This window comes from Pygocentrus nattereri, chromosome 2, assembly GCF_015220715.1.
Source record: "Pygocentrus nattereri isolate fPygNat1 chromosome 2, fPygNat1.pri, whole genome shotgun sequence".
Lineage (NCBI taxonomy): Eukaryota > Metazoa > Chordata > Actinopteri > Characiformes > Serrasalmidae > Pygocentrus > Pygocentrus nattereri.
Window position 1 is genome coordinate 56,490,747 of NC_051212.1, and position 27,496 is coordinate 56,518,242.

At 40.4% G+C, this 27,496-nt stretch overlaps 1 protein-coding gene and 1 long non-coding RNA gene across 4 annotated transcripts; one reads left to right on the top strand and one right to left on the bottom strand.

Annotated features, from left to right (window-relative positions):
- Positions 1 to 3,131: 3,131 nt before the first annotated feature.
- LOC108411188 (NACHT, LRR and PYD domains-containing protein 12-like) lies at positions 3,132 to 27,349 on the bottom strand. Of its 3 annotated transcripts, XM_037532701.1 has the most exons (12): positions 26,808 to 27,349; positions 24,993 to 25,673; positions 17,983 to 19,792; positions 16,775 to 16,977; positions 15,694 to 15,867; positions 14,479 to 14,640; positions 13,145 to 13,318; positions 6,075 to 6,248; positions 5,495 to 5,668; positions 5,208 to 5,381; positions 5,038 to 5,084; positions 3,132 to 4,015 (listed from the first exon to the last, which is right to left on the bottom strand). In XM_037532701.1, the coding sequence occupies exons 1-12, from the start codon at positions 26,855 to 26,857 to the stop codon at positions 3,474 to 3,476; spliced, it is 4,365 nt and encodes a 1,454-aa protein (XP_037388598.1). In that variant the 5' UTR covers positions 26,858 to 27,349; the 3' UTR covers positions 3,132 to 3,473. The 3 variants fall into 3 exon arrangements, with proteins under 3 accessions (XP_037388598.1, XP_017538112.2, XP_017538113.2); XM_017682623.2 differs by having other exon boundaries at positions 16,775 to 19,792; XM_017682624.2 differs by lacking the exons at positions 13,145 to 13,318; positions 14,479 to 14,640 and having other exon boundaries at positions 16,775 to 19,792.
- On the top strand, positions 9,822 to 10,100 carry LOC119262004. The gene is made up of 2 exons (XR_005129339.1): positions 9,822 to 9,905; positions 10,046 to 10,100. It is a non-coding gene; the product is annotated as an uncharacterized LOC119262004 (long non-coding RNA).
- Positions 27,350 to 27,496: the final 147 nt, after the last annotated feature.

The following is a 27,496-nucleotide window of genomic DNA, read 5'->3' on the forward strand; positions in this document are numbered from 1 at the left end:
CGGTTCTCCCTGATGGAAACTGTTTACCTTCAGTGTTTTGTGCTTCTGATCATTTTAATAGACGTCAGCGTCACTAATTAATGACGTTCTATTAAAAGACTGGTTTACCAAGAGAGACGCTGGAGGACTTTCACCTGAAATGAGTTCATGAAGCCAGTCTGGTTATAAAAATGATAACAGGACATCAGAGCCAGAATTACTCTTTTAGTATATATTAATTGGACAGTGATAGGACAGTTTGATAACGCATATCATTATCTAAATAAAATGTACTTAGTAAGTCAGCTGAGATGATCTCCTCTCACCTTCCTGATAAGCCACCTACATTAGTAATGACATCTGTCATCAATTCTCAGGAGATATTACAAACAAATGAAATTTGTCTACATGTGTTCTGGACCCTGTTCCTACTTCATTCCTTAAGATGGTTTTTGATTGAGTTCAGGTTTTTATTCAAATCTCAGTACTGAGAGAGTGACCTCAGGCTCAGCGCCGATGCAAAGAACCCTTCCGTTCTGGATTTTTTGGATCTTGCTGCAGGTTTTGTTAATCACAGGCACAATTTTAGAGTAGTTTAAATCATTTTAATTAATAGACTCGTTTTGTTTTCATTGGGAAATCATTCACCAAAAAAAGTTGCGTGTCAGATATCTCCAGGTGGATGTCATGAAACTAAATCACAAAAAAATGAACTGGTGATTGTTGGTACTAAAACTCAGAGGAAGCTGCTTTTAAAGAGATTTTAAGGCTCTGCTGCTGGTTTTTAAAGCTCCTGAACGTCTGTCTGTTTATAATCTTAGATCTGCAGATTCTGAGCTTCAAACACCTTCAGTAAAACACAGAAAACGTGGAGAGGCTCTTTCAGTTCTTCTGCTTCTAAACTGCGGAGCTCAGTTCCACCATATATTAGTCAGTGCTCACTTTCAATTGCCATTTGAAAATGTCTTTAATTTAGTGTTTAATTAAAATTCTACTGCTCTTTGGCCTTAATGAGTGTAGGTAAATACACACAATTTGTTCTATCACTCTAAAGCTTTATCACCTGCTCTATTAGCACAGAGTAAAATGATTAACATTATTGTTACTTTTATTAACGATAGTAACAATAATAAATTCACATTGGGTGTGTGGGCAGCGATGGACCCCCTCACAGCTATGCCCTTGACACACATCAAATTACACAAAATCAACTTATATAACTATGTAATTACCCCACCTGTAGTTATGCCCCTGGTTTCTGAATGCTGGGAATAAAATGTCTTCCCATGCCAGTAAAAATCTTGCAAAATGTCCAGAAATAGTAAAGCCTGAAAGTGTCTGTTATAGCTGAAATATAAAAGGCCAGAGAAAGTATGTTTTTCTTCTTTTTCTCCTCCTTCACAGTGAGGCAGTTCGTGGACTGGAGTGTGTAGGGTTCTCAGGGAGCTGTTCGTTCCCTAAATACTAGGCTGTATCCCTGTGTCATGTAAAAAAGTGCAGCCCCACTGCTGTGTGAATCCTGTTTCAGTATTCTGTAAATAAATTTATGAATTTCTAAATCTCTAAAACTGCTCTTGGACCTCGCTGTCTTAGTTTGCACTCTACTAGAATGTCTGGCTAAAACTCCTGCCATCCATGCCCCAGTAATGAACACTGTTTTTCATTTACATTCGCTGTATTTTAAATGACTAACTCTTGTCTGCAGTGCTGTAAGGTATATTCAGCAGCTCAAGCACTTTGCAAATATATGTTTGCAGTTAGGGCAGAATCATATGTACCACATGCAGCAAGAATACAATGCATAATTACAGTGGTGGACCGTGACCAAGGCCTTCAATTTGGGCCATAAATATTGCAACTTCATCAAAACGTGAGGAGCAAACCCAATAGTAATACTAACTGTTACTATGACTTTAGTAGTTTAGTAGTAGCACTGCGGTAATGTCACTTTACACTAACGAGGTTGAAATTGGCTTTTTATTTGAATTTTCCATTCTACCTCGCATTCAAAACCAGACTACTGCAGCATATAACGAGTTTTTTTCTCACAAAAATTAGTCCTGCGTATTAAAAATGAAGACATGACTGGCTGATTCTGCTGGCACTTTGCAGTTATGCTGCTGGTTAACACCTTGAGACTTCAGTACAGCTCTAGAAGTTCTAACCAGGTTAGGAGTTTGCTTAACTCCTATCTAACTAGATATCACAGAAAAAAACACTGAAAACCCTAACCCTACTGAAAATTACATCTGATGTTATTTTTTTCACTTTTTAAACTCTTTTTATCTTGTACTCCTCTGTGAACACGTGATTTCTTTCATTGGGCTGTTTCATGTGTTTCATGAGGACACAAAACTGTTTTATGTGGACATTAAATTTTTTCCTGTTTCATATGGAATTAATATTGCTTGATGTGTTTTGTGCCGATGCAAGGTTGTTTCAAACATCGTGCTGACACAGAACTGCTTTATGCAAACATACATGATACACTATATTTCCAAAAGTCTTCACTCCCCCATCCAAATCATTGAATTCAGGTGTTCCAGTCACTTCCGTGGCCACAGGTGTATAAAGCCGAGCCCCTAGGCCTGCAGACTGCTTCTACAGACATTAGTGAAAGAATGGGTCGCTCTCAGGAGCTCAGTGAATTCCAGCATGGTACCGTGACCGGACGCCATCCCAACTTTGTGGGAACAGTTTGGGGACGGCCCCTTCCTGCTCCAACATGACTGAGCACCAGTGCACAAAGCAGGTCCATAAAGACGTGGATGAGCCAGTTTGGTGTGGAAGAACTTGACTGGCCTTCACAGAGTCCTGACCTCAACCCCATAGACTGAGTGGAGACTGTGAGCCAGGCCTTCTCGTCCAACATCAGTGTCTGACCTCACAAATGAGCTTCTGGAAGAACGGTCAGAAATTCCCATAAACACTCCTAACCCTTGTGGAAAGCCTTCCTAGAAGAGTTGAAGCTGTTGTAGCTGCAAAGGGTGGGCCGACATCATATTAAACCCTATGGATTAAGAATGGGATGTCAATCAAATTCATATGCGTGTGAAGCCAGACGACCAAATACTTTTGGCGATATAGCGTATATTCATGTAGATGAAGGACTGTTTTATTTTACTTTACACATTAACTAAAAGTTACCTTAATGAATTTCTTTCATATTTATTTGAATATGTGGATTTTGACAAATACAAATAATAATAATCTTCTGGATTAGGTTGCAATGACATTGTGTAACAGATAATCTGTAACATGTAGCACAATACACTTTTAAATTAACCCTCCCAAACCTGTGAATCGGATGTGTTTGCTCTTCTGTTTTCTGCAAAAAAGTACAAAATAATACATACATAACAACGTAATGCACAAAATACATAATGCCATAAGATGTTATGTAACATAAGCTACAACATGTTTTGAATCTTAAGTAAATTTGCTCCGCTCGCTTTGCAGCATGACAAGTTATAACCGGAAAAATCCACAGTCAACTATTTTATCTCACAGACGCAAACTGAGGAGAAAGACCCAAGCCAGAACCCTGCATAAAGTGGCTGAGTGAATGTGGAGTGGACAGTGTGTAGGTGGGTCAACCTGTGTGTATCAGGTGAGACGCTGAAGAAGGAGAGAGTGCCGGCTTCCCAGTCCAGATACACTCCTACCCTGTGGGAACTGAAGCCGGAGGCTGGTACAGCAATTTTCTTCTTATTGTGGCTGAAAGAATGACCACTGTCAGAGCAGTACAGACTCCAGGACTGATTACTGCATCCAAACCAACAGTCATCACTGTCTCCTTTCCTGCTGATGCCTTTATATGTAACTACTATATCAGCCCCCACCCCACTCCACTCAGCCTCCCAGTAACAGCGTCCAGTCAGACCTTCTCTACACAGAACCTGCTCATAGTGATTAAATCTGTCTGGATGATCTGGATATGGCTGATGCTTCTGCACACACTCCGCCTTCCTGTTCTCCTCAGATAAACACAGACGTGTGTGCGCTGTGTTTGGGTCCAGAGTGAGCTTACAGGCATCTGTACCAAAAACACAGATCAGAGGAAATGAAATAAATGGTGTGCATTGAATGACAACTTTCTCATACTACAAAAAGGCCTACTACAAAAGTCTGGGCTGAAGCAATCCTTATACCTTCTGCATGAGTGGGGGGATAAACTTATGTTGGCAGAATGTGCACATTTATGTAAATGATTCAGTTGTCATAACATAAAGAACAAAAACATTTCAGCATAGTTTTCATATATGATCTGGGCAGTTAATGGTACATTTTAACGATAGATAATACCATCAGAATTTTGTTCTTCCAATTACATTATATTGCCAAGCTGCAAAAATACTTTATTTAAAAAATATTTTATATCCTTTTTTAATAACTTTTATAACCTCAAGACTGGAGTATTACAGTGTCCTTCTGGCTGGTAGATCTTATAAATCTTTGATTTCAAGTAATCCAGAGTGCAGCAATTCGAGAGCTCACTGTAATATGAACATTTTTTCATACTGTTTCACCTCTGCACTGGCTGCCTATTAAATTCCTCATTGATAAGGAAACAATATGTTTTCTAATGTAATGGTCACCAATTCTCCTCCCAGAGATTATCCAGCCAAACAAAGACATAAGTTACTTGGCTGGAGCAGGTATGGCAGATTGTGGACGGAACTCCACAGGAAGGTTCATCTCCAGGACCAGGGCTGGTGACCACTGCTGTAATGTCTACTTGCTTACCTCTGCTTTTTTGTTGTTCCTGCTTCTGCTAGATCTTATTGCATCCTATTTCACCAGTGCAGCAGGTTTTCCAAAGAGAAATGAACAATGCTTCCAGAATTTCCATATCCTTTATTTTAACATTAACATACCTTTCTAATCCGATCGAACAATTCTAATGTCCCCACGTGAACACAAACTTGTGTTTTTACCACTTAATTCCTAAATCTGGGTTTTGATGTAATCCCTGAAAAGCTGCCCTCTGACAAGTGTGATTGTAAAACGCACTATAAATATTATGTGTTAACTTCACACTGAATACAGTGAACTTACATTTCCTCAGTCCTGGTTTCATCCCAATTGTCTCACTATATTCCAGTCTGAAGGAGAAAATACAAACAAAAACATAAAAATGTAACGTGTTTAAAATTGACCAATGTAAGCAAACAAAGATATAAAGCTCTAGTGTGCTTGCTTTTAGAGACAGTAAGTCAGCAGCTCACTGAAGTTTCTCCAGTGTGCAGCATGCATCTTCCAGTAGATCAAAGAGCAGCTGCACTCCAGAGTCTCCTGGATGATTGTAGGTTAGATCCAGTTCTCTCAGGTGAGAAGGGTTCAATTTCAGAGCTGAAGCCAAAGAAGAACAACCTTCATTGGTGACCATACAACCAGACAATCTGCAGAAAAGATGGAAAAAGAGGATCTGGTTTACCCACAGCAGAATGTCACTGAACACCAGAAATCATCATTTAACATATCATATAAAATCTCTAATTATCATGAAGTTCACCTGAGTGTCTCCAGTTTACAGTATAAACTCTTCAGTCCAGCAGAAAGCAGCTCCACTCCTGAATCCTTCAGGTCATTGTTACTGAGATCCAACTCTTTCAGGGAGGAGTTTACTGATTGTAGGGCTGATCCCAGTGTTTCACAAGATTTCCCCCCAAGATAACAGAGGGCTAATCTGCAAGGGGAGACAAATTACAACTGATGTTATGATATATGCAAAGAAGAATTTAGGAATGGAATAGGAAAAATATAACATTGTTTAGAGAGCACACAACACATTTTTGTGTAATTGTATATGATCGAGTTGGTCACAATAAAATAAATAGAACTGAAAATATAGTGGATAAGGAAACATGGAAACATAAATAATTTTGTTAATATCTTAACTATAGTTGTTGGGCCTCACTGACCAACCAATTTCTTCTTCAAACCCACTGACACAGTTTTCACAAATATTCACCAATGCTTTATTTTGGGATTTGCTCCGAGGACATTTCTTAAGAACAAATAAAAAATGTAGGAAAATATTGTTGAATTCTTCTAATTTTTGCCAGTCAAAAATGGTTTCACAAAAAACTCACCTGAGTATCTCCAGTTTACACTGTGGACTCTTTAGTCCAGCAGAGAGAAGGTCCATTCCTGAATCCTGTAGATCATTGTTGCTGAGATCCAGCTCTATCAAGGGTGAGTTTACTAATTGCAGAACTGATCTGAAATTTTCACAAGCCTTTCCCTCAAGATTACAGGCAGCTAGTCTGTAAAGGTAGAGAAATTACAACAGACACTACAGTGTGAAATTTGCAAATAATTTTCAAAGTAGCCTTGAGAAGACAGAGTGTAGCTCAGCCTAATGAAACAAGTTTCTATTATCTTCTTGATAAGCCACCTATATCAGTAATGACATCTTTCTCTTTTATCTCTTACAACTGTTATAAACAATTTAGGTTTGTCTACATGGGACATTGACCCTGTTCCTACTTTAGTCCTTAAGAGGGTTTTTGATTGTGTTCAAAATGTTAATTATTGTAAACTGTGTTCTGTCAACAGGTACTGTTCCACAACAAGCTGCCTCAGTGAAGCTTTACTAAAAAAACAGCAGCATGAATCTTTCCATACTCAATATTTTTTAACGTAAATTCTTAGAAAAACTTGACTTTAAATGATTAAATGTGCATCTAGTACTAAACAAGTTATTTGAAAAATTCAATCAGGTTTATGTTCTAACTATAAAACTGGGACAGCACCGATTTATGTTGTGAATAATCTTAGGCTCAGCGCTGCTAAACACAATCTAATCCACTGGCTTTCATACAGGGTAGCCCGCTCACGCAAGGTTTTAGAATGGTTTAGTTCATATTAACAGAATGGTTCATCTTAGGGCCTTTGTGTTTCTCTTTGTACAGATTATCTCTTGGTGATGTCATTAGGAAGTATTACATCAATTTTCATAGCTATGCTGATGACACAGGTATGTGTCCAATATTTTTCAGTGGATGTCACAAAATATTTGACGACTAAGTCACAAAAAAACTGAAATAGTGATTCTTGGTACTAAAGCTCTGCCTTATGAGGAGCTCAGTTCTTAAGTTTCATACACAAACCTGAAGTACAAAATAGCCATGAAAACAGTACGTCCATTAAACTGAAACAAAACAGTCAGACAACAAAACAGAGACCTGCACTGGCTACCTACCTGTCTTTGCGGTCATGTGCTGAGGAACCTTATTTTTAAAGTGTTGAATTTTATAAAGATACATTTTTAGGAAGGTGGTGAGTCTCAACCCATCCGTAATTATAAAGAATTAGCCCTTTGGTAGATGTTCCTTTTACACCCAAGCATGATCTGCTTGAGATTTTTAACACTTCACAACATTCAAAATTTTTTGGAATGTGTTACAGGCATCAATTTTAGAATGAGCACATGTTTGCAAAAACAATGAAGTTCATAAGATAAAAAATAAAATGTCTTGTCTCTGTAGTGTTTTCATTCAGATGCATGTCAAAATCGATTTATAAATCATTGCTTTCTGTTTTTATTTGCATTTTACCTGCTGTACCATTATTTTGGAATTGAGTGTGTATTTCTATCTGTGTGCTTCCTGTTTTTTGTACTACCAGATGGACGGGGCTGCTCCTTTTTTATACCGGACAGTCTAACCTGCTTCTGCGCTGACAGGCACCTATGATCTGGGAAAACCAGAGGAGGCAGACTGTGCATCTACATGAAAAAAGGTCGGTGTATGAACACTTTAGTTGTTTCTAGCCACTATTCTGCAGCAGTGGAATACAGTAAAATGCCAGCCCCATTATTTACTGAAAACTTTCTACCATCTTTAGTCTCTGTGTTTACATCACACCAAATGCCATCACTAAGGATGCATTAGGATGCTCTATTAGCCTCTGAATCATAATCGAATCGAATCATGAGGTGCCTAAAGATTCCCACCCCTATTAGCAAATGTACAGACAGCATAGTGATCATAAGAACTATCACCACACAACCCAAGCAGAAGCCCGGGCTGAACACTAAAGTCCGCTCCCTGCTCACAGCTTGCATCGTTACATTCGTGGTGGGTAACAGTGGCACTCAGGGCATGTAGAAATAGCCTCACCACCATCAGCAGTGCCAAGGCTTCATATTCACTGAAAATACAGGAACAATGTCTGTGCTCGTTTTGAGGCATCCAACACTGAGCCAGCAGTGATCTTGCCACCTCATATTTTCACAGCATTTGACAGATGGCCTTATATTTTCCAATTATATAAATGAATGGTAGTTGTGCATTACAATGTGCAGAAGTGTGCTATAGAGCTGTACAATCATTTGTATTTTTATCATTATTGTGATATGAGTTTCTGCCATAAACACATTTTTAGAGCTGCAATGACAGATGAAATGACCTTACATGTAGCGCCAAGGAGGTGTCCTTACCTTGCCAGCACAAACTGTTAGAAGCCTAATGAGTGTTTCTTTGTGCTAGGATTGAACCTTCTCACTAACGCAGGTGACGAGTAACAACAATTAGGCTAAAACATGATTGCTCTCACAATCAGTATTGTGTTTTATGTGTGCAAGACAGACGTCACAACAAACATTTAATTAGAATTATATATATATGTATATATATATATAATCAGCAGGTGACTGATATGACTTTCCCCCCTGTATATATATATATATATATATATATATATATATATATATATACAGTGGGGAGAACAAGTATTTGATACACTGCTGATTTTTCAGGTTTTCCCACTTGCAAAGCATGTAGAAGACTAATTTTTATCATAGGTACTCTTCAACTGTGAGTGATGGAATCTAAAACAAAAATCCAGAAAAATACTTTGTATGATTTTCAAATAATTAATTTCCATTTTATTGTGTGAAATAAGTATTTGATACACCAGAAAAAGAAACTTAATATTTGGTACAGAAACCTTTGTTTGCAATTACAGAGATGAGACGTTTCCTGTAGTTCTTGACAAAGTTTGCACACACTGCAGCAGGGATTTTGGCCCACTCCTCCATACAGATCTCCTCCAGAGCCTTCAGGTTTCGTGGCTGTCGCTGGGCCACACGGATTTTAAGCTCCCTCCAAAGATTTTCTATTGGATTCAGGTCTGGAGACTGGCTAGGCCACTCCAGGACCTTAAGATGTTTCCTACGGAGCCACTCTTTAGTTGCCCTGGCTGTGTGTTTTGGGTCGTTATCATGCTGGAAGACCCAGCCACGACCCATCTTCAGTGCTCTTACTGAGGGAAGGAGGTTGTTGGCCAAAATCTCATGATACATGGCCCCATCCATCCTTCCCACAATACGGTGCAGTCGTCCTGTCCCCTTTGCAGAAAAGCATCCCCAAAGAATGATGTTTCCACCGCCATGCTTCACAGTTGGGATGGTGTTCTTGGGGTTGTACTCATCATTCTTCTTCCTCCAAACATGACGAGTGGAGTTTAAACCAAAAAGTTCTATTTTTGTCTCATCAGACCACATGACCTGTGATGGTCCGACGGAAAAGACACGTGGGTACGTTCCAGTTTGAGGTGCAAAAATCGGTGTTTATTAAATCCCAGTGAAAAACCAAACAAAAAAAAACAAAAATGCAATTTATCCAATGCCAAAAAGAAAAATATTTACAAATATATACAGCTTAATTTGAATAGTCAGTTATTCAATCACAACTTGAGAGGGTTTCAGGCTTCAACCACATTCCATTACCTCTCCCACAAGACTGGCTCATTCTGGTCCATCTAGGGCTTTTATAGAGCTAAACAGGAAGTGCTATGACGTGGCGCGGGGGGGGGGGGGGGGGGGGGGGGGAGTTCACTATAAAAACGCAGCAAACAAAGGGTCCTGTTTTCCTCCCTGACTGAAAACACGGCTACCTTCCTCTGGAGTCTATTCACAGGTAAGTACTTGTTGCCTTCCCCAAGTGTTTCAATAATGTTAGTTTATAATATATGTTTCATTACATCACTAAATCAATCTAAATTTACAAATAATAAAACATTCACATTCACCATTAAGTTTTGTTTCTTTTCTCTGCAGGTTTACTCTTGTTCCCCAGCATAACCACTCAATCAATAAATGCTATTTAAAAACAGTTTGTGTCTCTGAGTATGAAATGTCACCATTACCTAGAAAATTTAAACATATGTACATTGTGGTGGAGGGCAGCTCCGTCACATAACCTTCTCCCATTCCTCCTCTGGATCATTCAGATGGTCATTTGCAAACTTCAGATGGGCTTTGACATGCGTTGCCTTGAGGAAGGGCACCTTGCGTGCACTGCAGGATTTTAATCCTTGACGGCGTAGAGTGTTACTGATTGTTTTCTTTGAGACTGTGGTCCCAGCTCTATTCAGGTCATTGACCAGGTCCTGCCGTGTAGTTCTGGGCTCATTCCTCATCTTCCTCAAGATCAATGATGCTCCACGAGGTGAGATCTTGCATGGCGCCCCAGACCGAGGGAGATTTTCTGCTATTTTGCATTTCTTCCATTTTCTAATTGCACCAACAGTTGTTGCCTTCTCACCAAGCTGCTTGCCTATTGTCCTGTAGCCCATCCCAGCCTTGTGCAGGTCTACAATTTTATCCCTGATGTCCTTACACAGCTCTCTGGTCTTGGGCATTGTGGAGATGCTGGAGTCTGACTGATTGAGTGTGTGGACAGGTGTCTTTTATACAGGTAACGAGTTCAAACAGGTGCAGTTAATACAGGTAATGAGTGGAGAACAGGAGGGCTTCTTAAAGAAGAAGTAACATGTCTGTGAGAGCCAAAATTCTTACTGGTTGATAGATGATCAAATACTTATTTCACACAATAAAATGGAAATTAATTATTTAAAAATCATACAATGTATTTTTCTGGATTTTTGTTTGATTCCATCACTCACAGTTGAAGAGTACCTATGATAAAAATTAGTCTTCTACATGCTTTGCAAGTGGGAAAACCTGAAAAATCAGCAGTGTATCAAATACTTGTTCTCCCCACTGTATATATATATATATATATATATATATATATATATATATATATATATATATATATATATATATATACAGAGGGGGAAAAAAAGTATTTAGTCAGCCGCTGATTGTGCAAGTTCTCCTACTCAGAAAGACGAGAAACGTCTGTAATTTTCATCATAGCTACACTTCAACTATGAGAGACCAAATGAGAAAAAAAATCCAGGAAATCTCATTGGAGGATTTTTAAAGAATTTATTTGTAAATTATGGTGGAAAATAAATATTTGGTCACCCACAAACAAGCATGATTTCTGTCTCTCACAGACCTGTAACTTCTTCTCTAAGAAGCTCTTCTGTCCTCCACCCTTTACCTGTATTAATGGCACCTGTTTGACCTCGTTATCTGTATAAAAGACACCTGTCCACAGCCTCAAACAGTCAGACTCCAAACTCAACCATGGCCAAGACCAAAGAGCTGTTGAAGGACACCAGGGAGAAAGCTGTAGACCTGCTCCAGGCTGGGAAGAGTGAATCTACAATAGGCAAGCAGGTTGGTGGGAATAAATCAACTGTGGGAGCAATTGTAAGAAAATGGAAGACCTACAAGACCATTCATAATCTCCCTCGATCTGCGGCCCTACGCAATATCTCATCAAGTGGGGTCAAAATGATCATGAGAACGGTGAGCAGAAATCCCAGAACTACACGGAGGGACCTAATGAATGACCTGCAGAGAGCTGGGACCAAAGCAACAAAGGCTGCCCTCAGTAACACACGACGCCGAGAGGGACTCATCCTGCAGTGCCAGGCATGCCCCCTGCTTATGCCAGTACATGTCCAGGCCCGTCTGAAGTTTGCCAGAGAGCATATGGATGATCCAGAAGAGGACTGGGAGAATGTCATGTGGTCAGATGAAACCAAAATAGAACTTTTTGGTAAAAACTCAACTCGTCGTGTTTGGAGGAAGAAGAACGCTGAGTTGATCCCAAGAACACCAAACCTGCTGTGAAGCATGGGGGTGGAAACATCAGGCTTTGGGGCTGTTTTTCTGCAAAGGGGACAGAACGACTGACCCGTGTTGAGGGAAGAATGAACGGGGCCGTGTATCGTGAGATTTTAAGCCAAAACCTCCTTCCATCAGTGAGAGCACTGAAGATGGAACGTGGCTGGGTCTTCCAGCATGATAACGATCCCAAACACACCACTCGGCAACGAAGGAGTGGCTCCGTAACAAGCATTTCAAGGTCCTGGAGTGGCCTAGCCAGTGTCCAGACCTCAACCCCACAGAAGAATTGTGGAGGGAGTTGAAAGTCCGTGTTGCCCAGCGACAGCCCCAAAACATCACTGCTCTAGAGGAGATCTGCAGGAGGAACGGGCCAAAATACCAGCTACAGTGCAAACCTGGTGAAGACCTGCAGGAAACGTTTAACCTTTGTTGGCACTGACAGAGGTCATGTTACAAAGTATTGAGTTGAACTTTTGTTATTGACCAAATACTTATCTTCCACCATAATTTACAAATAAATTCTTTAAAAATCCTCCAATGAGATTTCCTGGATTTGTTTCTCATTTGGTCTCTCATAGTTGAAGTGTAGCTATGATGAAAATTACAGACTAGGAGAACTTCAATCAGTGGCTGACTGAATACTTTTTGCCCCACTGTGTGTGCGTGTGTGCGTGTGTGTGTGTGTATATATATATATATATATATATATATATATATATATATATATATATAATGTACACACCTTAGTGTTTATGAGCAAAGCTGTTGAGCGATGTTGACTGTTTCTCAGCATTTCGCTCACAAAATATGTTTGCAGTTCTGATGTAAGTAGTGATAATATTTCTTTCCTTGTATTTTGCACAACAGTAAGTGGCGCTTTTACAGTATTGTATTTTGACAGTTGCAGTTAGAGATTAGTTAGACTTTGGATCACACTTTTAAAAACCTCTAAAACATTTGAAACCTACTTTTCTTTATTTTATATACCTTTTTGGCCCTTGGCCCACTATAAACACTGCACTGTGGCCCACCTTTGGGCAACCATGGTAGTTTAGAAACTTACATTTGGTGTTTTTATATATTACTCTCATGGCTACACTTTGTTTACAGTTTAATATGTTTTCTCATTTTAACTTTTTTTAGTCAAGATTAAATTCACAAAAAGGTCACCTGAGTGTCTCCAGTTTACAGTGTGAACTCCTCAGTTCAGCAGCGAGCAGCTCCACTCCTGATTCCTGCAGATAATTATTACTGAGGTCCAGCTCTTTCAGGGAGGAGCTGACTGATTTTACAGCTGATGCTAGTTTTTCACAGGAGTTTGCGGTGAAATTACAGCCAGCCAGTCTGTAAAGGAAGAATAAATAATCTATATTGTGCAGTAATATGTGAAAATTTAAACAAGTGACGTTAATCTCCATGTATCACTTTGTTTTGCATCTAGAATAAGTAGAATAATAATGTTTCAACCTAATACTACATTAAGGTACACCTGTTTAATAATACAACAGTAACGGTCTTTGGATAATTCTACAGAAATGTCCACGGGTGTTACCTTTCTTATGTGTAACCCCAATGAGCACAGGTTACACCCGTGACATTTTTAATGAAAAATGCATTTTACAAAATGGCTACTACAGAGCATCAAGCCACACTCTGTCAATCATTTGTATTCTATTTTTTCACAGTTACCTCGGAATAAAGTCGGTCGCACCAGTGACTTCAGCTAAAAGCTTCATATGAAATCATGAGCTTCATAGATCCTCAGAAAACAGGTCAAAGAAAGTTGAGTGACATCATCTGTGTGACTTTTATTTCAAAATAAGATTTTTTGTTGCGCAGTAACACCAGCGACACGATTCCTGGAGACCACAACTTTCATTGTACTTTCATTTATTTTATAATATTTACTTGGCTTTTGTTTTGTTCACATATTCCACGGTCATGTATAGATTATTGTAGTTAAAATTGCATAAAAACATGTTTTTTTCTTCAAAATGTTGCCTCAGCCTTCACACACGACTGTGAGGACAAGCTCTTCTGTGGTGATTGGAATTCAAGGCAACTGACTTAAAAACTAATATTGCTAAATTGGTGGCTAAAGCAGGTGTAATTGCTAAAAGAACATATTGCTTTATTTAAAAATATAAATAAACTGTAACCCTAACATGTTTTGAAGTGTAATATATCTGGAAACGCTAGTGACACAAAATGGACATTTCTGTAGAATGACCCTTTTCTTCTCTAGTTAGATGTAACTTGTATGGGTGAAAGTTAAACTCCACAATTATGAGGCCATTACGTTATCATAAATTCACAGCACATCTTAAACAAATTATTTCCTGAATTAAATTTTAAAAATCATATTGTTTTGACAACAAGAATGAATTTTCATAGTCATGAAATTAATAAATAATTATTAATCAATTTAATGTATATAATGTTTATTGCATATAATGTATACTTTCTCCATATGTGTTTCCGTTCAAGAGTTACATAAAGCTCACCTGAGTATCTCAAGTTTACAGAGAGAACTCTTCATACTAGCAGAAAGCAGATTCACTCCTGAATCCTGCAGGTCATTATTACTGAGATCCAAACTCCTTACCGATTTCAGAGCAGAGCAGAGAGTTTTACAGGAGTCCTTTGTGAGATTACAGTCTGAGAGTCTGCAAAAGGGTAATAAACATATTATTATAAGTGTATAGCATAGTTACAAGCTACATAGTTAAAAACATTCCAGAAAATATTTTATTAAAAATACATTGTTACACTGAATGTTGATTATACTGTGTTAAAATTGCTGAATCTTTGATGTTCCACTGAAAATCAAATGAATATAGTTTCATTGGCCCTTGTTCATCAAAGGTGTGTCAAACAAGCAGAGACTGGAGCGGAATGATGTGTGAACCACTCTCAACTGTCATACAGCATCAAAACCCATGGTGGATTAAGCACAGCTGATGAATCAGATTCAGTTGTGTGTTAACAAGTGCCTGCTCTCTTATTCACATATATTTACTTTTTATATTGACTTTTAGCTGCCTCTAGTGGCATGTTTTAAGAATAGAGTATCCGGATTAACTTCCACACTGAAACAAAGCAGGGAATTAGGGATTAAATGAAGAATCCAGCAGGCCTAATCTATATCCAGGCAAAGAGCCAGAGTGAGTCTCTGTATCTCCATTCACTACTGCTTACACATGGATGGTGTCATTGCACCACAGTCTAGTCTCTTCATCTATTGAACAACTGAAATGTCAACATATGTTTGTCACTATCATTGCTAAAGTTTAGTCATAAATGGAATTACCATTAAATTGAATTATTGAATTGAATTAATTGCCATGAATTACAAAAAAATTATGTGAACTAATTCACATAAAAAGTGACATGTGCATAAACAACACATTCTGCCCAATATTGAACTTTTCTTCCCACAAAAAGTGAATTTGCATTGAAATATTAGTATTATTATTATTATTGGCAGTGTTATTAACAGTCTCATGGTCTAATTATAATAAATATATGGCACTAGCAAAATGGACCTGAACAAGATATACACAGACCACAGGCTCTGGACTCTTTGGTTGTCTGATTATTGTTATTACAACATTGGTTTTATTCCATGTAGTTCTGCTAGCATGGATGGGAGACAGGAATTCATTCATATTTTGTGTCTTTGGACTTTTTTCATCATTTAAGAATCACAAAAAAATTACCTGAGTGTCTCCAGTTTACAGTGTGAACTCTTCAGTCCAACAAGAAGGAGCTCCACTCCTGAATCCTGCAGGTCATTATTACTGAGGTCAAGCTCTCTCAGGGCAGAGTTTTCTGATTGTAGAGCTGAGCAGAGAGTTTCACAGGTATCCACAGTGAAATTACAACCAGCTAGTCTGTAAAGTGAGAGCAAATATAATGCATGGCATACTTTAATCAGGAAAATTGGAATGGAATAAAGTTATTGTATAAGCACACTAAATACAAAAAGCCAGCCATACAAAACATAGTAAAATGTACAAAAAACATAGAATGTGAACATTTTATTACGTTAAACTTTTTTTTTGTTTGAATGTTTTAAAGTTTGTATTTTATATTTCTTTTTCAGAAGAATATTACAGAAAAACTATTATTACTACTACATACTGACTATAAACAGGATGAGTAAGATCTTTTACAAGCTAACATTATAAGTAAGATGAGTGATATCTTCATCATTGAGGAAGACCAAAGCTTTTACTTCAATGTGAAACATTGTGGATTGGAAGCTTAGGGCCACTGAGTTCCCTGGGTTGAATCAGGAAGTAGATTTGGGGCCTTTCCTATAGGCCTCGCAGAATTGTATGTAAGCCTGATTATTAGAATTGTTCTTTTCTTTTGTTTTCTTTTTTATCTCTCCTGTTTTGACAAATTCCCTTTGATGGAGTGTCTGTTAATCAGCTGTGTAGGTGACTGGAATGACTGTCAGCTGTTGTCCAAAAAGTTGAAAGACACCTTTTAAATGTTTGAGATTGCACCCTGATAAAAACAATGGTCACTATTTGCCACGGAAATAATGCCAATTTAAAATTTTAATCATAACATGTAAGAGTGCATTGGTGTGAACTTATTACCAAAGAGCACCTTAGTGACTGTCCATGATGTACCTGGATTAAATAACTTGAGCATGCCAAAAAGCCTCCATCTGGCAAATCAGAGTAAATCTTTAAATTGTTTTTTTTTTTATTGGGCTCTTGGGCTCTGAGATTAGTGATCTTGCTCAAATACTAGCAAATGTTATGTTAACTGAAATATAACACTCACAGAGCTTTTCTGTAGACATTCACTGCTGGGATCAGTCTCCTATAACCTGCCTCTGATGTGTTGTATTTCTTCAGGTCCAGCTCATCCTGCACCTTCTCTGAGGTCAGGAGCATGCAGGCAAGTGCTGAACACTGTCCAGGAGACAGCCCCTCCTCTGAGCATTTCTCGGATTGTAGATACTTATCAATCTCACTGGAGAGAGACTGGTCATTCATTTCAGACAGACAGAGGAAAAGATTGAGAGATCTTTCAGTTGAGAGGTGACACTGTTTGTCTTCTCCTTTGATTAATTTCTTGATGTACTTTATTGTTTTCTTTAAACTCCACTTTGCCTGGGTCAATGTATACTCATATACTTTGATTAATTTCTTGATTTTCTCTATTGTTATTTCTGAGCTGCTCTTTGCCTGGGTCAGTGTACAGTAATACTCTTCGATTAAGTTATTGATGCAATCCATTGTTTTCTCTGTGCTGTTTGTTATCTGAATGAAATCAAAATCATATATTCTGACTAAGTCTTTGATGCACTCTATGGTGTAAATCAGTTTATCATCATATCCTCTGATTAAGTCTCTGATTAATGCTATGGTTTTACCTGAGCTTCTCTGTGCATGGGTCAGTTTATCATGTCCTTTGATTAAGTCCTTGATGGACTCTATGGTTTTCTCTGAGATGCTCTCTGTTTGAGTCTGTTGATCAGCAGAGCCTTTGATTAACTCTGTGGTTTTCTCTGAAATTCTCTGTGTTTGAGTCGATGTTTCATATTTTATTATTAAGCCCTGGATGCGCTCTATGATTTTCTCTGAGATGCTCTCTGTTTGAATCAGTTTAACAGCAGGAACTTTAAAATAACCTACTGAGCTACTCCGTGTAAAAATCTGTTCAAAGTCCTGTTCATTGATTAACTCAGCGGTGCTCTCCGTTTGAGTCAGTTTATGATCATGCTCTTTGATGAACTCTATGCTTTTCTCCGCGATGCTCTGCATTTGAGTCAGTTTATGATCATGCTCTTTGATGAACTCTATGCTTTTCTCCACGATGCTCTCCGTTTGAGTCAGTTTATGATCATGCTCTTTGATGAGCTCTATGCTTTTCTCTGTATGTTCTGTATGTTCATCATGTTTTTTGATGAATTTCTTGATTGACTCTATGTTTTTTTCTGAGATGCTCTCTGTCTGAGTCTGTTTATCATTACGCTCTTTGATTACCTCCAAGGGTTTCTCTGCATTGCTCTGTTTGTGGGAAAATCGATCAGATTCTTTGATTAAGCCCTTGATGCGCTCTATGGTTTTCTCTGAGTTGCTCTTTGTGTAAGTCACTTTAAATTGAGATCTGTTGATTAACTCTTGGATGTACTGTATGATGTCCTCTGAGCCACTGTCTTCATCATCCAGGAGGCCCCAGAGAAGTCTCTGATTGGACTCCAGTGAGATGCCCACCAGGAAACGGAGGAAAAGATCTAGGTGTCCATTCTGACTCTTTAGAGCTTTATCCAGAATGCTCTGTAGCAAGCAATACAGTGGAGCACTCCTCAATTTCTCCTCTGGTGTAAAAATCCGCAATACCTTATTGTTCTCAGTCACATAGCAGTAAAATACATAAACAGCAGCCAGGAACTCCTGAAAGCTCAGGTGAACGAAGCAGTAGACCTTCCTCTGGTGAAGCACACATTCCTCCCTAAAGATCTCAGTGAAAATCCCAGAATACACTGAGGCCTCAGTGACATCAATGCTGCTCTCTCTCAGATCCTCTTCATAGAACATCACATTGCCCTTCATCAGCTGTTTGAAAGCCAGTTCAGCCAGTTTCAGAAGAATGGCTCTGTTGGACTCCAGCAGGTTCTTTGGGTCTCTCTCATCTTTCTCCTCATACTTCTCATTCTTCATGTTTGTCTGAGTGATCAGGAAGTGCGAGTACATCTCAGTCAGGGTTTTAGGAACTTCTGTATGATGCTGCTTCATGATCTGCTGAAGAACAGTGGCTGAGATCCAGCAGAAGACTGGAATGTGGCACATGATGTGGAGGCTCCTCGCTGCCTTAATGTGGGAGATGATTCTCTCAGCTTGGTCTACATCACTGATCCTCTTCCTGAAGTACTCCTCCTTCTGTGGGTCATTGAATCCCTGAATCTCTGTCACACGGTTGATGTGTTCAGGAGGGATCTGACTGGCTGCTGCTGGTCGGGAGGTGATCCAGATCAGAGCAGAGGGAAGCAGCTCTCCTTTGATGAGGTTGGTCATCAACACACCCACTGATGATGTCATGGTGATGTCAGATACTTTCTCACACTCTTCAAAGTCCAGTGGAATTCTGCTTTCATCCAGTCCATCAAATATAAACACAGATTTCATCTGATCATAACTATCTGGATCCAGATCTTTGAGCTCAGGATGGAAGGCACACAGAAGTCCATGAAGACTGTAGTGATCGTCTTTAATCAGGTTCAGCTCCCGGAACGGAAGCACAATCATGAGTTCTACATCCTGATTGGCTTTTCCTTCAGCCCAGTCCAGAATGAACTTCTGCACAGAGACAGTTTTTCCAATTCCAGCGATGCCTTTAGTCAGAACTGCTCTGAGATTTTGCACTCCTAGTTCTTTGTCTTCTTTTCTTGCTTTGTGTCTGAACTCTTTTTCTGTCACAGCTCTAACATTTTCTTTTTCCATTTCTCTTTTAAGACCTTGTGCAGATTTAAAGATGTCTGAGCAGTTGATTGGAGCGTCATGTAGTTGTTTCCTGGATGTTTTCTCCATCTGTAGAACCTCATGTTCCTTATTCACTCCTTCACTCTCTCCTTCTATGATGTAGAGCTGAGTGTAAATCCTGTTCAGGAGGGTTTTGTTCTCTTCTGTTTTGATTCCCTCAAATAAGATCTCGTATTTGTTCTTCATGTTAGTTTTGTATTTCTCTAAGACTCTGTGCAGGACATCATCAGCTTGTTCGTAAGACTTCTGCTGTCGTTCACCTGTTCCTTCTGCCAGATGGTTTGTCTGCAGTGCTTCATCTGTGAAACACTTCCTAATGGGGTTCAAACAGAATAACACAAACATCATCAGATGATCATAATAAACTGCTAAAATGACAAATGACTGATAAAAAAATCGTGCCATTTAAAACTTCTTTCTTTATTTCACTTAATGATTCATTTGAACTTAATATATACTGAATTTAGTCATTTTGTCTCAAGATAACCTTTTTTCATGAAACAGAATGTGTTGAAGTTGATCTGAGCATTCAGCTTCTGCTGGGTACTCTCGATTACTTGCTTGCCAAAATATATCATAGATACAGTGTTCATGCGCTTTCATGCGTTCATTTGTAGAGTGTTCATTTGTACAGTTTTGAATCATGTTGTTCACAAGATCCAACCTTCATGGAGCACAACTCACTAACAAACCTATAATCATGACAATGTTACACTTGTACAGCCCTGTTTGCAAAAAAAGTTGGGACGCAGTCAAAATGTAAATGTAAACAGAATGCAACGACATGCAAATCATTATATTAAATTGTAAATAGTACAGAGACAACATATCAAATGTTGAAACTGAGAAATGTTGTTTTTAATTTAAAAACTTTTTTTGAATTTGATGCCAGCAACATGTTTTGAAAAAGTTCTGTTTAGAACTGTTTAAAAGTTCTAATCCGGTTTATATTTGGGTTCTTCTTTGTGTTTTAGAGTTTAACAGCGTTTGTGGATGCAGTGATGAACTGTGTTCAGACAGTGGATTTCAGAAGTGTTTCTGAGCCCATGCAGTGATTTCCACTACAGAATCATGTCTGTTTTTAATGCAGTGCTGCCTGAGGGCCCAAAGATCACGGCCAGCAGATACTGGTGTTCAGCCTCGTCCCTCACAGACAGAGATTTCTCCAGATTCTCTGAGTCTTTAATGATATTATGTACAATAGATGATGAGATCTCCAGGTTCTTTGCTATTTATATTGAGCAACGTTCTTCTTGAATTGTTGCACTGTTTGCCCACGTATGCCTTTCACAGAGTGGTGAACCCCTCCTCATCTTAACTTCTGAAAGGTTCAGTCTCTCTGGGGTGCTCTTTTATACCCAATCGTGTTAACGAACTGTTGCCAATTAAATGTATTGGTGTTTTTGTAGCATCACATAAATTTATCAGTCTTTTGTTGCCCCATCCAAACTTTTTTGAAATGTGTTGCCAGCATCAAATTCCACACGGCCATATATTTTTCATTGAACAATAACATTTCTCAGTTTCAATACAGTTTCAATATTTAATATGTTGGTTTTGTACTACTTTCAATGATACATAGGGTTTAAATGATTTGTGCATCGTTGCATCGTTGCATCTGTCCCAACTCTTGGGCTTGCTCAAGATGAACTGTGCCTCGCCTTAAGAGTAGCTGGTTGCTGTTAGGGGAGGAGCTGAGGAGACAGCCATAATGTCCGACAGCTTTATGCTTCAGCGACATTCACATATCAGATATAATATTTCTTTGAAGAACAAAAATTTGAATTTTACCTGTTAAAATAACAACAAACGCTACCTATTTTGATAGGCCACATGCTGTATTCCACAGTTTGTGTTGGGCTCCCATGAGATTATAACAGTATATGTTATCGTGACACATCGGTGGCACCGACCCAATCAGACAATAATATCTAACTGGCATGCACCGAACCGAGCAAGGCGGCGAGTGGTCTGCCGTGTACCGTGTTAAGTCAAACAACAGGAGTTGATTTGATTGGATATCATTACACTGGGTTTTTACATTACATTACATTACATTACATTACAATTTAGCAGACGCTTTTATCCAAAGCGACTTACAAATAATGTGGTACATAGAACAAACATAGCCAGGCCTTAAAGGAGGCCAAGGGGTAAAAGCGGGGTAGAGAAGGGAAGGAGGGCAAGAAGGAGATGAGGTTGGTAGTGGCTAGATTTGCAAGAGGCGATTAGAGCAAGTGCTCCCTGAAGAACTCCGTCTTCAGGAGTTTCTTAAACATAGCGAGGGACGCCGCTGCTCTGACAGTGGAAGGTAGCTTGTTCCACCATTGGGGAAGCATGTATGAGAACAGTCTCGATTGCTTTGTGTGAATGTTTGGCAAAGCTAAGCGACGTTCATTGGAGGATCGCAGCGGCCGGGTGGTGCTGTAAGCCTTTAGGAGCGAGTGCAGGTAGGAAGGAGCCTGCTCTGTTAACACCTTGTAGGCAATTGTAAGAGTTTTAAATTTGATACGAGCAGCAACCGGTAACCAGTGGAGCTCAATGAGCAGTGGGGTGACATGCGCCCGTTTTGGTTGGTTAAAGACCAGACGCGCTGCAGCGTTCTGAACCATCTTCAGTGGTTTTACAACACAGGCCGGGAGGGCCATCAGTATGGCATTGCAGTAGTCGAGGCGTGAGATGACCACTGCTTGTACCAAGAGTTGGGTGGCTTGTTGTGTTAGAAATGGCCGTATCTGTCTGATGTTGTACAGCGCAAAGCGGCAGGACCGAGCCACCGAGGCAACATGGTGCGTAAAGGAGAGTTGGTCATCTACCATAACCCCCAGGTTCCTAGCAACCTTTGTCGGGGAGAGTGAGAGTGAGTCGATGGTTATGGTGAAGTTGTGTTGAATGGATTGTTTAGCTGGTATAACCAGAAGTTCAGACTTGGACAGGTTTAGTTGAAGGTGGTGTTCCTTCATCCATGCGGATATGTCCAAGAGGCACTGCGATATCCGCATAGAGATCGACGGGTCATCAGGCGGGAATGACAGATAGAGCTGGGTGTCGTCAGCATAGCAATGGTGCGAGAAGCCATGTGAGCGGATAGCCCGGCCTAGAGAGGTGGTGTAAATAGAAAAGAGAAGGGGTCCCAGTACCGATCCCTGGGGAACCCCAGTGGATAGCGAGTGGGCTGAGGAGAGCTCTCCATGCCACGATACCTTGAATGAGCGCCCAGTGAGGTACGATCTGAACCATAGTAGCGCATTGTCTGAGATACCCATGTTTGATAGAGTAGACAGGAGAAATTCATGATTGACTGTGTCAAAAGCGGCTGAGAGGTCCAGCAGAATGAGTACTGAGGACTGTCCTGCAGCTCTGGCAGTTTTTAGTGCCTCAATCACAGATAAAAGAGCCGTTTCAGTGGAGTGCCCTTTTTAAAACCTGATTGATTTGGGTCCAGGAGGTCATTCTGGGAGAGGAAACCAGAGACCTGACTGTAGACTGCTCTTTCTATAGTTTTGGAAAGAAAGGGTAGTAGTGAGACTGGCCTGTAGTTATCAACCTGGGCAGGGTTGCAGGAAGGCTTTTTAAGCAATGGTGTGACTTGGGCTTGTTTAAAGATAGTTGGAAACACACCAGTAGTTATGGAGGCATTGATGGTGTGTGTGATAGCTGGGATGATAGCAGGTGCAGTGGTTTGTAGTAGGTTGGTAGGAATCGGATCAAGTGGACATGTAGTAGGACGGCTACATGTTACAAGAGTCAGTGCCTCGCTCTCAGTGAGAGGAGTAAATGAGGAGAAGATGGCACCTTTGGTCGAGGGATACAGAGGAGCAGAGCATGTGGTAGGACCGCTACACGTTGCATCAGTGAACTGGCTGCTTATGGCCGCCACTTTCCCAGTGAAAAAAGAGGCAAGGGCTTCGGCTGTAAGGCAGGTAGCCGGAGGTGGGGGTGGAGGATTGAGCAACGTATTAAACGTTGCAAATAGTTTTCGGGAGTCAGTGAGAAAGTTGATTTTGCTGTGATAGAATTCAGCTTTTGCAGTAGTGAGGCAGGTTGAGAACGAAGCCAGGAGCAGTTGGTAGTTCTGTAGGTCTGCCTGTATATGTTTTCCCCGCCATTTTCTTTTAGGAGCCTGGAGCGCAGTTCCCTGACTGTATCATTTTTAAGCCATGGCTGTGGTTTATTTGACCGCATGACTCTAGTAGTTAGGGGACAGAGGTCGTCCAGACATGAGCTTAGCGTTGAGCAGAGTGGATCAGTGGCATCATTTACATTGAGTGATGAAAAAGAGCCTAGTGGAGGCAAATTATCAGTGACCAGTGAGGAGTACTGGTCGGCTGAGAGGTCTCTAAGATTGCGGCGGAACGAGACCATAGTTGGAGCAGCTTGTTTTTTTCTCAATACACACATTGAGTTGTATGAAATAGTGATCCGAGAGGTGCAGAGGAGTGACAGTTGGTGAGTCATTGTCACATTTGCGAGTAAAAATTAAATCCAGATTTTTACCAGCTTTATGAGTCGGAGGGCTTGGAACCTGCTCCAGATCAAAAGAGTCCATGAGGGATATAAAGTCTGTGGAGCACGGACTGTCAAGGTGGATGTTCATATCACCTAGAATAAGCATGGGACAGTCTTGATCTGGGATAGAAGAAAGCAGCATATCAAGTTCATTTGTAAACTCGCCCATTTGCCCAGGAGGACGATAGATGACAATAATGCCAAGTTTAGCTGGAGTATTAACCAGCGTGGCATGATACTCAAAAGAGGTGTACGTGTTTGTTGGTAGCAGTGGCGTGTGTTTCAAGCTATTTACAATCAATAGGCCAGTCCCACCTCCTCTTCCTGAGGGACGAGAGGTATGAGAGAAGGAGTAATTGTTTGATAGAGCCGCCGGAGTAGCAGTGTTTTCTGGTTTAATCCAGGTTTCAGTCAGAGCCAGTAGCTGTAATGATAAATGATTGGCATAAGAGGCGATAAAGTCAGCTTTGTTAACTTTGTTCCACAGCCCAACTGAGAATGAGGCAGCAGTGGGCGTGGTTTGCCGTTGTCGCCTTAGGTTAGAATGGTTCTGGCGCCTGTGTGTTATTTTGCGCCTTCTGTGCAGACCGCAGATAACGGGGATGTGTTGGAAGCACATTTTGGGAGGCAGCAGGACTGGCAGGCTTGCCCCCTTGCACAGGTTTTTAAACCAGATGAGTTGAAGTGATTAGATATCACTGTACTGGTTTTCTAAAGGTAATGAGGGGAGCTGCTCTGATTGGATATCACTACACTCGGTTTATAAAGGGAATGAGAGAAGTTGATTGGATATATTATGTACCTTATTGGTCCTTCAAGGGAAATGTATCATTTTGCTGCCTAACCATGCCCTGGGAGCAGCACAGCATCACCAGCAGGGCAGTGCTGCTCTGGGCAGTGGAAGGTTAAGGTCACAAGGGCACAACCAGGTTTACCCAGTCAATCATGGGATTTCAACCCGTGACCTCCCTGTTACCCGATTACACTGCAAGACAATAACTTACTCTGGGTCAGAAGGCACCACTATACTGCCAAGATTGGGAGGGTTCCCAATGGACCAACCACTCTTCATAGACACACAGCTGGGTTCTCCTCCCCCTGTGCTGAAATTAGGAGGGTTCCCAACGGACCAACCACTCTTCATAGACACACAGCTGGGTTCTCCTCCCCCTGTGCTGAAATTAGGAGGGTTCCCAATGGACCACTCGCTCTTCATAGACACACAGCTGGGTTCTCCTCCCCCTGTGCTGAAATTAAGAGGGTTCCCAATGTACCACTCGCTCTTCATAGACACACAGCTGGGTTCTCCTCCCCCTGTGCTGAAATTAGGAGGGTTCCCAATGGACCAACCACTCTTCATAGACACACAGCTGGGTTCTCCTCCCCCTGTGCTGAAATTAGGAGGGTTCCCAATGGACCAACCACTCTTCATAGACACACAGCTGGGTTCTCCTCCCCCTGTGCTGAAATTAGGAGGGTTCCCAATGGACCACTCGCTCTTCATAGAGACACAGCTGGATTCTCCTCCCCCTGTGGTGAAATTAGGAGGGTTCCCAAAGGACCAACCACTCTTCATAGACACACAGCTAGGTTCTCCTCCCCCTGTGCTGAAATTAGGAGGGTTCCCAATGGACCAACCACTCTTCATAGACACACAGCTGGACACTGCACTGTCTCTCTGGAATCTGGAAAGATCACACACACAAACATTTCTTATTCAAAGTCAGTACATTTTACTCAATGAGGCAACGTTTGACGTTTGTAACATGCTCTTGTCGGGACCAAAGGCTGTCCCCTTCAACCCCAGGCCTCCAACATAATATTATGAATAAAAAGAAATCTTTTAATACCGGCTAAACACTTTCACTAAAACTGTTTTAAGTCTAACTTTTCAAAAGATGTCAAAAAGGAAAGAATGTTCGGACGCTGAGTTTGTGGAAAGAGGGAAACTCAGCATCAGGTGGCTCAGGGTCTCCAGATCCAACTGCGCAAATACAGTGATCCAATACTTCTCAATTCTTAATATTAGCTTATTCTCTAACAATTTTCTTATTGTTATTAATTTTTTAAGCTTTAAATTACATGTATAACTAATAATGAAATGTGAATGTGACCATCTATTACTGTGGTAGCTGGTGGCAAAGTTTGGGTATTAATCTCAACGACAGGAACAAAATGAATATTTATGTCTGCAGTTTTTTAACCGCAGTCTTTTAAAATCTGACCAAAATCTGACTTTATCAAACATTTAACAGCTCATTTATTAAACGTATCTCACTAATGATCTTAATGTTGTTCTGTAATGTTATTTATTTGTTAGCAGAGTAAGTGCAGCTTATCTCAGATCTGTATTTTACCATCAATTGATTTAAAATTGTTCAGTAGTGCTTCAAATGGGGAGGGTCTAAGGTGTTAACTGGCCAATCAAAGTCTTCACATGTACTTCTAGAATTAAATTAGAAAACGTCTCCGTTGAAGCGTTTAAGGTGTGTTTAATACCATTGATTTGTCTTTAAAAAGTAAGACATGCTGTTTCAGCAAACCTCATTTTTTAGGCTTCCCAAATACAGAGAAAGACAGACGGTGTTGTGAGTGAGTGACGATTCTTTAACACTGTTGTGTTGATTTGTTTATTTTGCCTAAATTGCTTAAATTGGTGAGCTGCACCCATTAAAATGCACCCTGACGCAGTCGGATCACTAAAGGATCCGCTGATTTTCTCAGTTTGGGCTTTTCAGGCTTTTAAAATGTCATAACTTGGTTTCTGATTGAGATACTTTTTTATTGCTCATCCAAACTGACAGAAAGCTTCTACTCACTTCAGGCCAGAGGCTCCTCCTCCACTGCTGGAGTTCTGATGCTCCATCATACAGATCTTCTCTTCTTACCATCCGTCCTTTTTACTCCTGATCTGCTGAGCTGCGGCGGAGCTGCTGGGATGTTATTTAACTGCTCTGCGTTTCTCCACTTTTTCCTTTAATTTCTCTGCGAACTGATGAACAACTCCTTCTGGAATGTTCAGCACAGTCCAGTAACCCACACCGTCTGCTATTCCTCCTTAAGCTCAGGTTTTACAGCATATTCAGCAGTTAGACCCGTTTACACTGAGACACCTGATCACTCTGATGTTCTGATGCTTGTTTTGATGTTTCAGTGTCAACCATCTTCTGACTTGTACGACCAGTCTGATCCACCGCTGAGTTTCCACAGGGAACATCTTCTTCTGCAGATTAAAGACGCTGTGCCTGCTTTCACCCCCACGCCGTGCAGCACACCTGTGTCTACCTGCTCAGAGTAATTTATGTTCACAGTGTTAAATCCAGATGATGACGTGAATCATCTCCTCTCCGTCTCGGCTGAACTTTCGCTTTTGTTTGCGCATGCGCCGAGGGTGTGTCCCAAACAGACCTCAGTGCCTCCTCTAAGTCAGCACTTAGTGACGTCAACACTACAAGCCCGTGAGTCCAGAGTCCTCGAGGGTGCCACTGCTTAAAGACGTGCGTTTGGG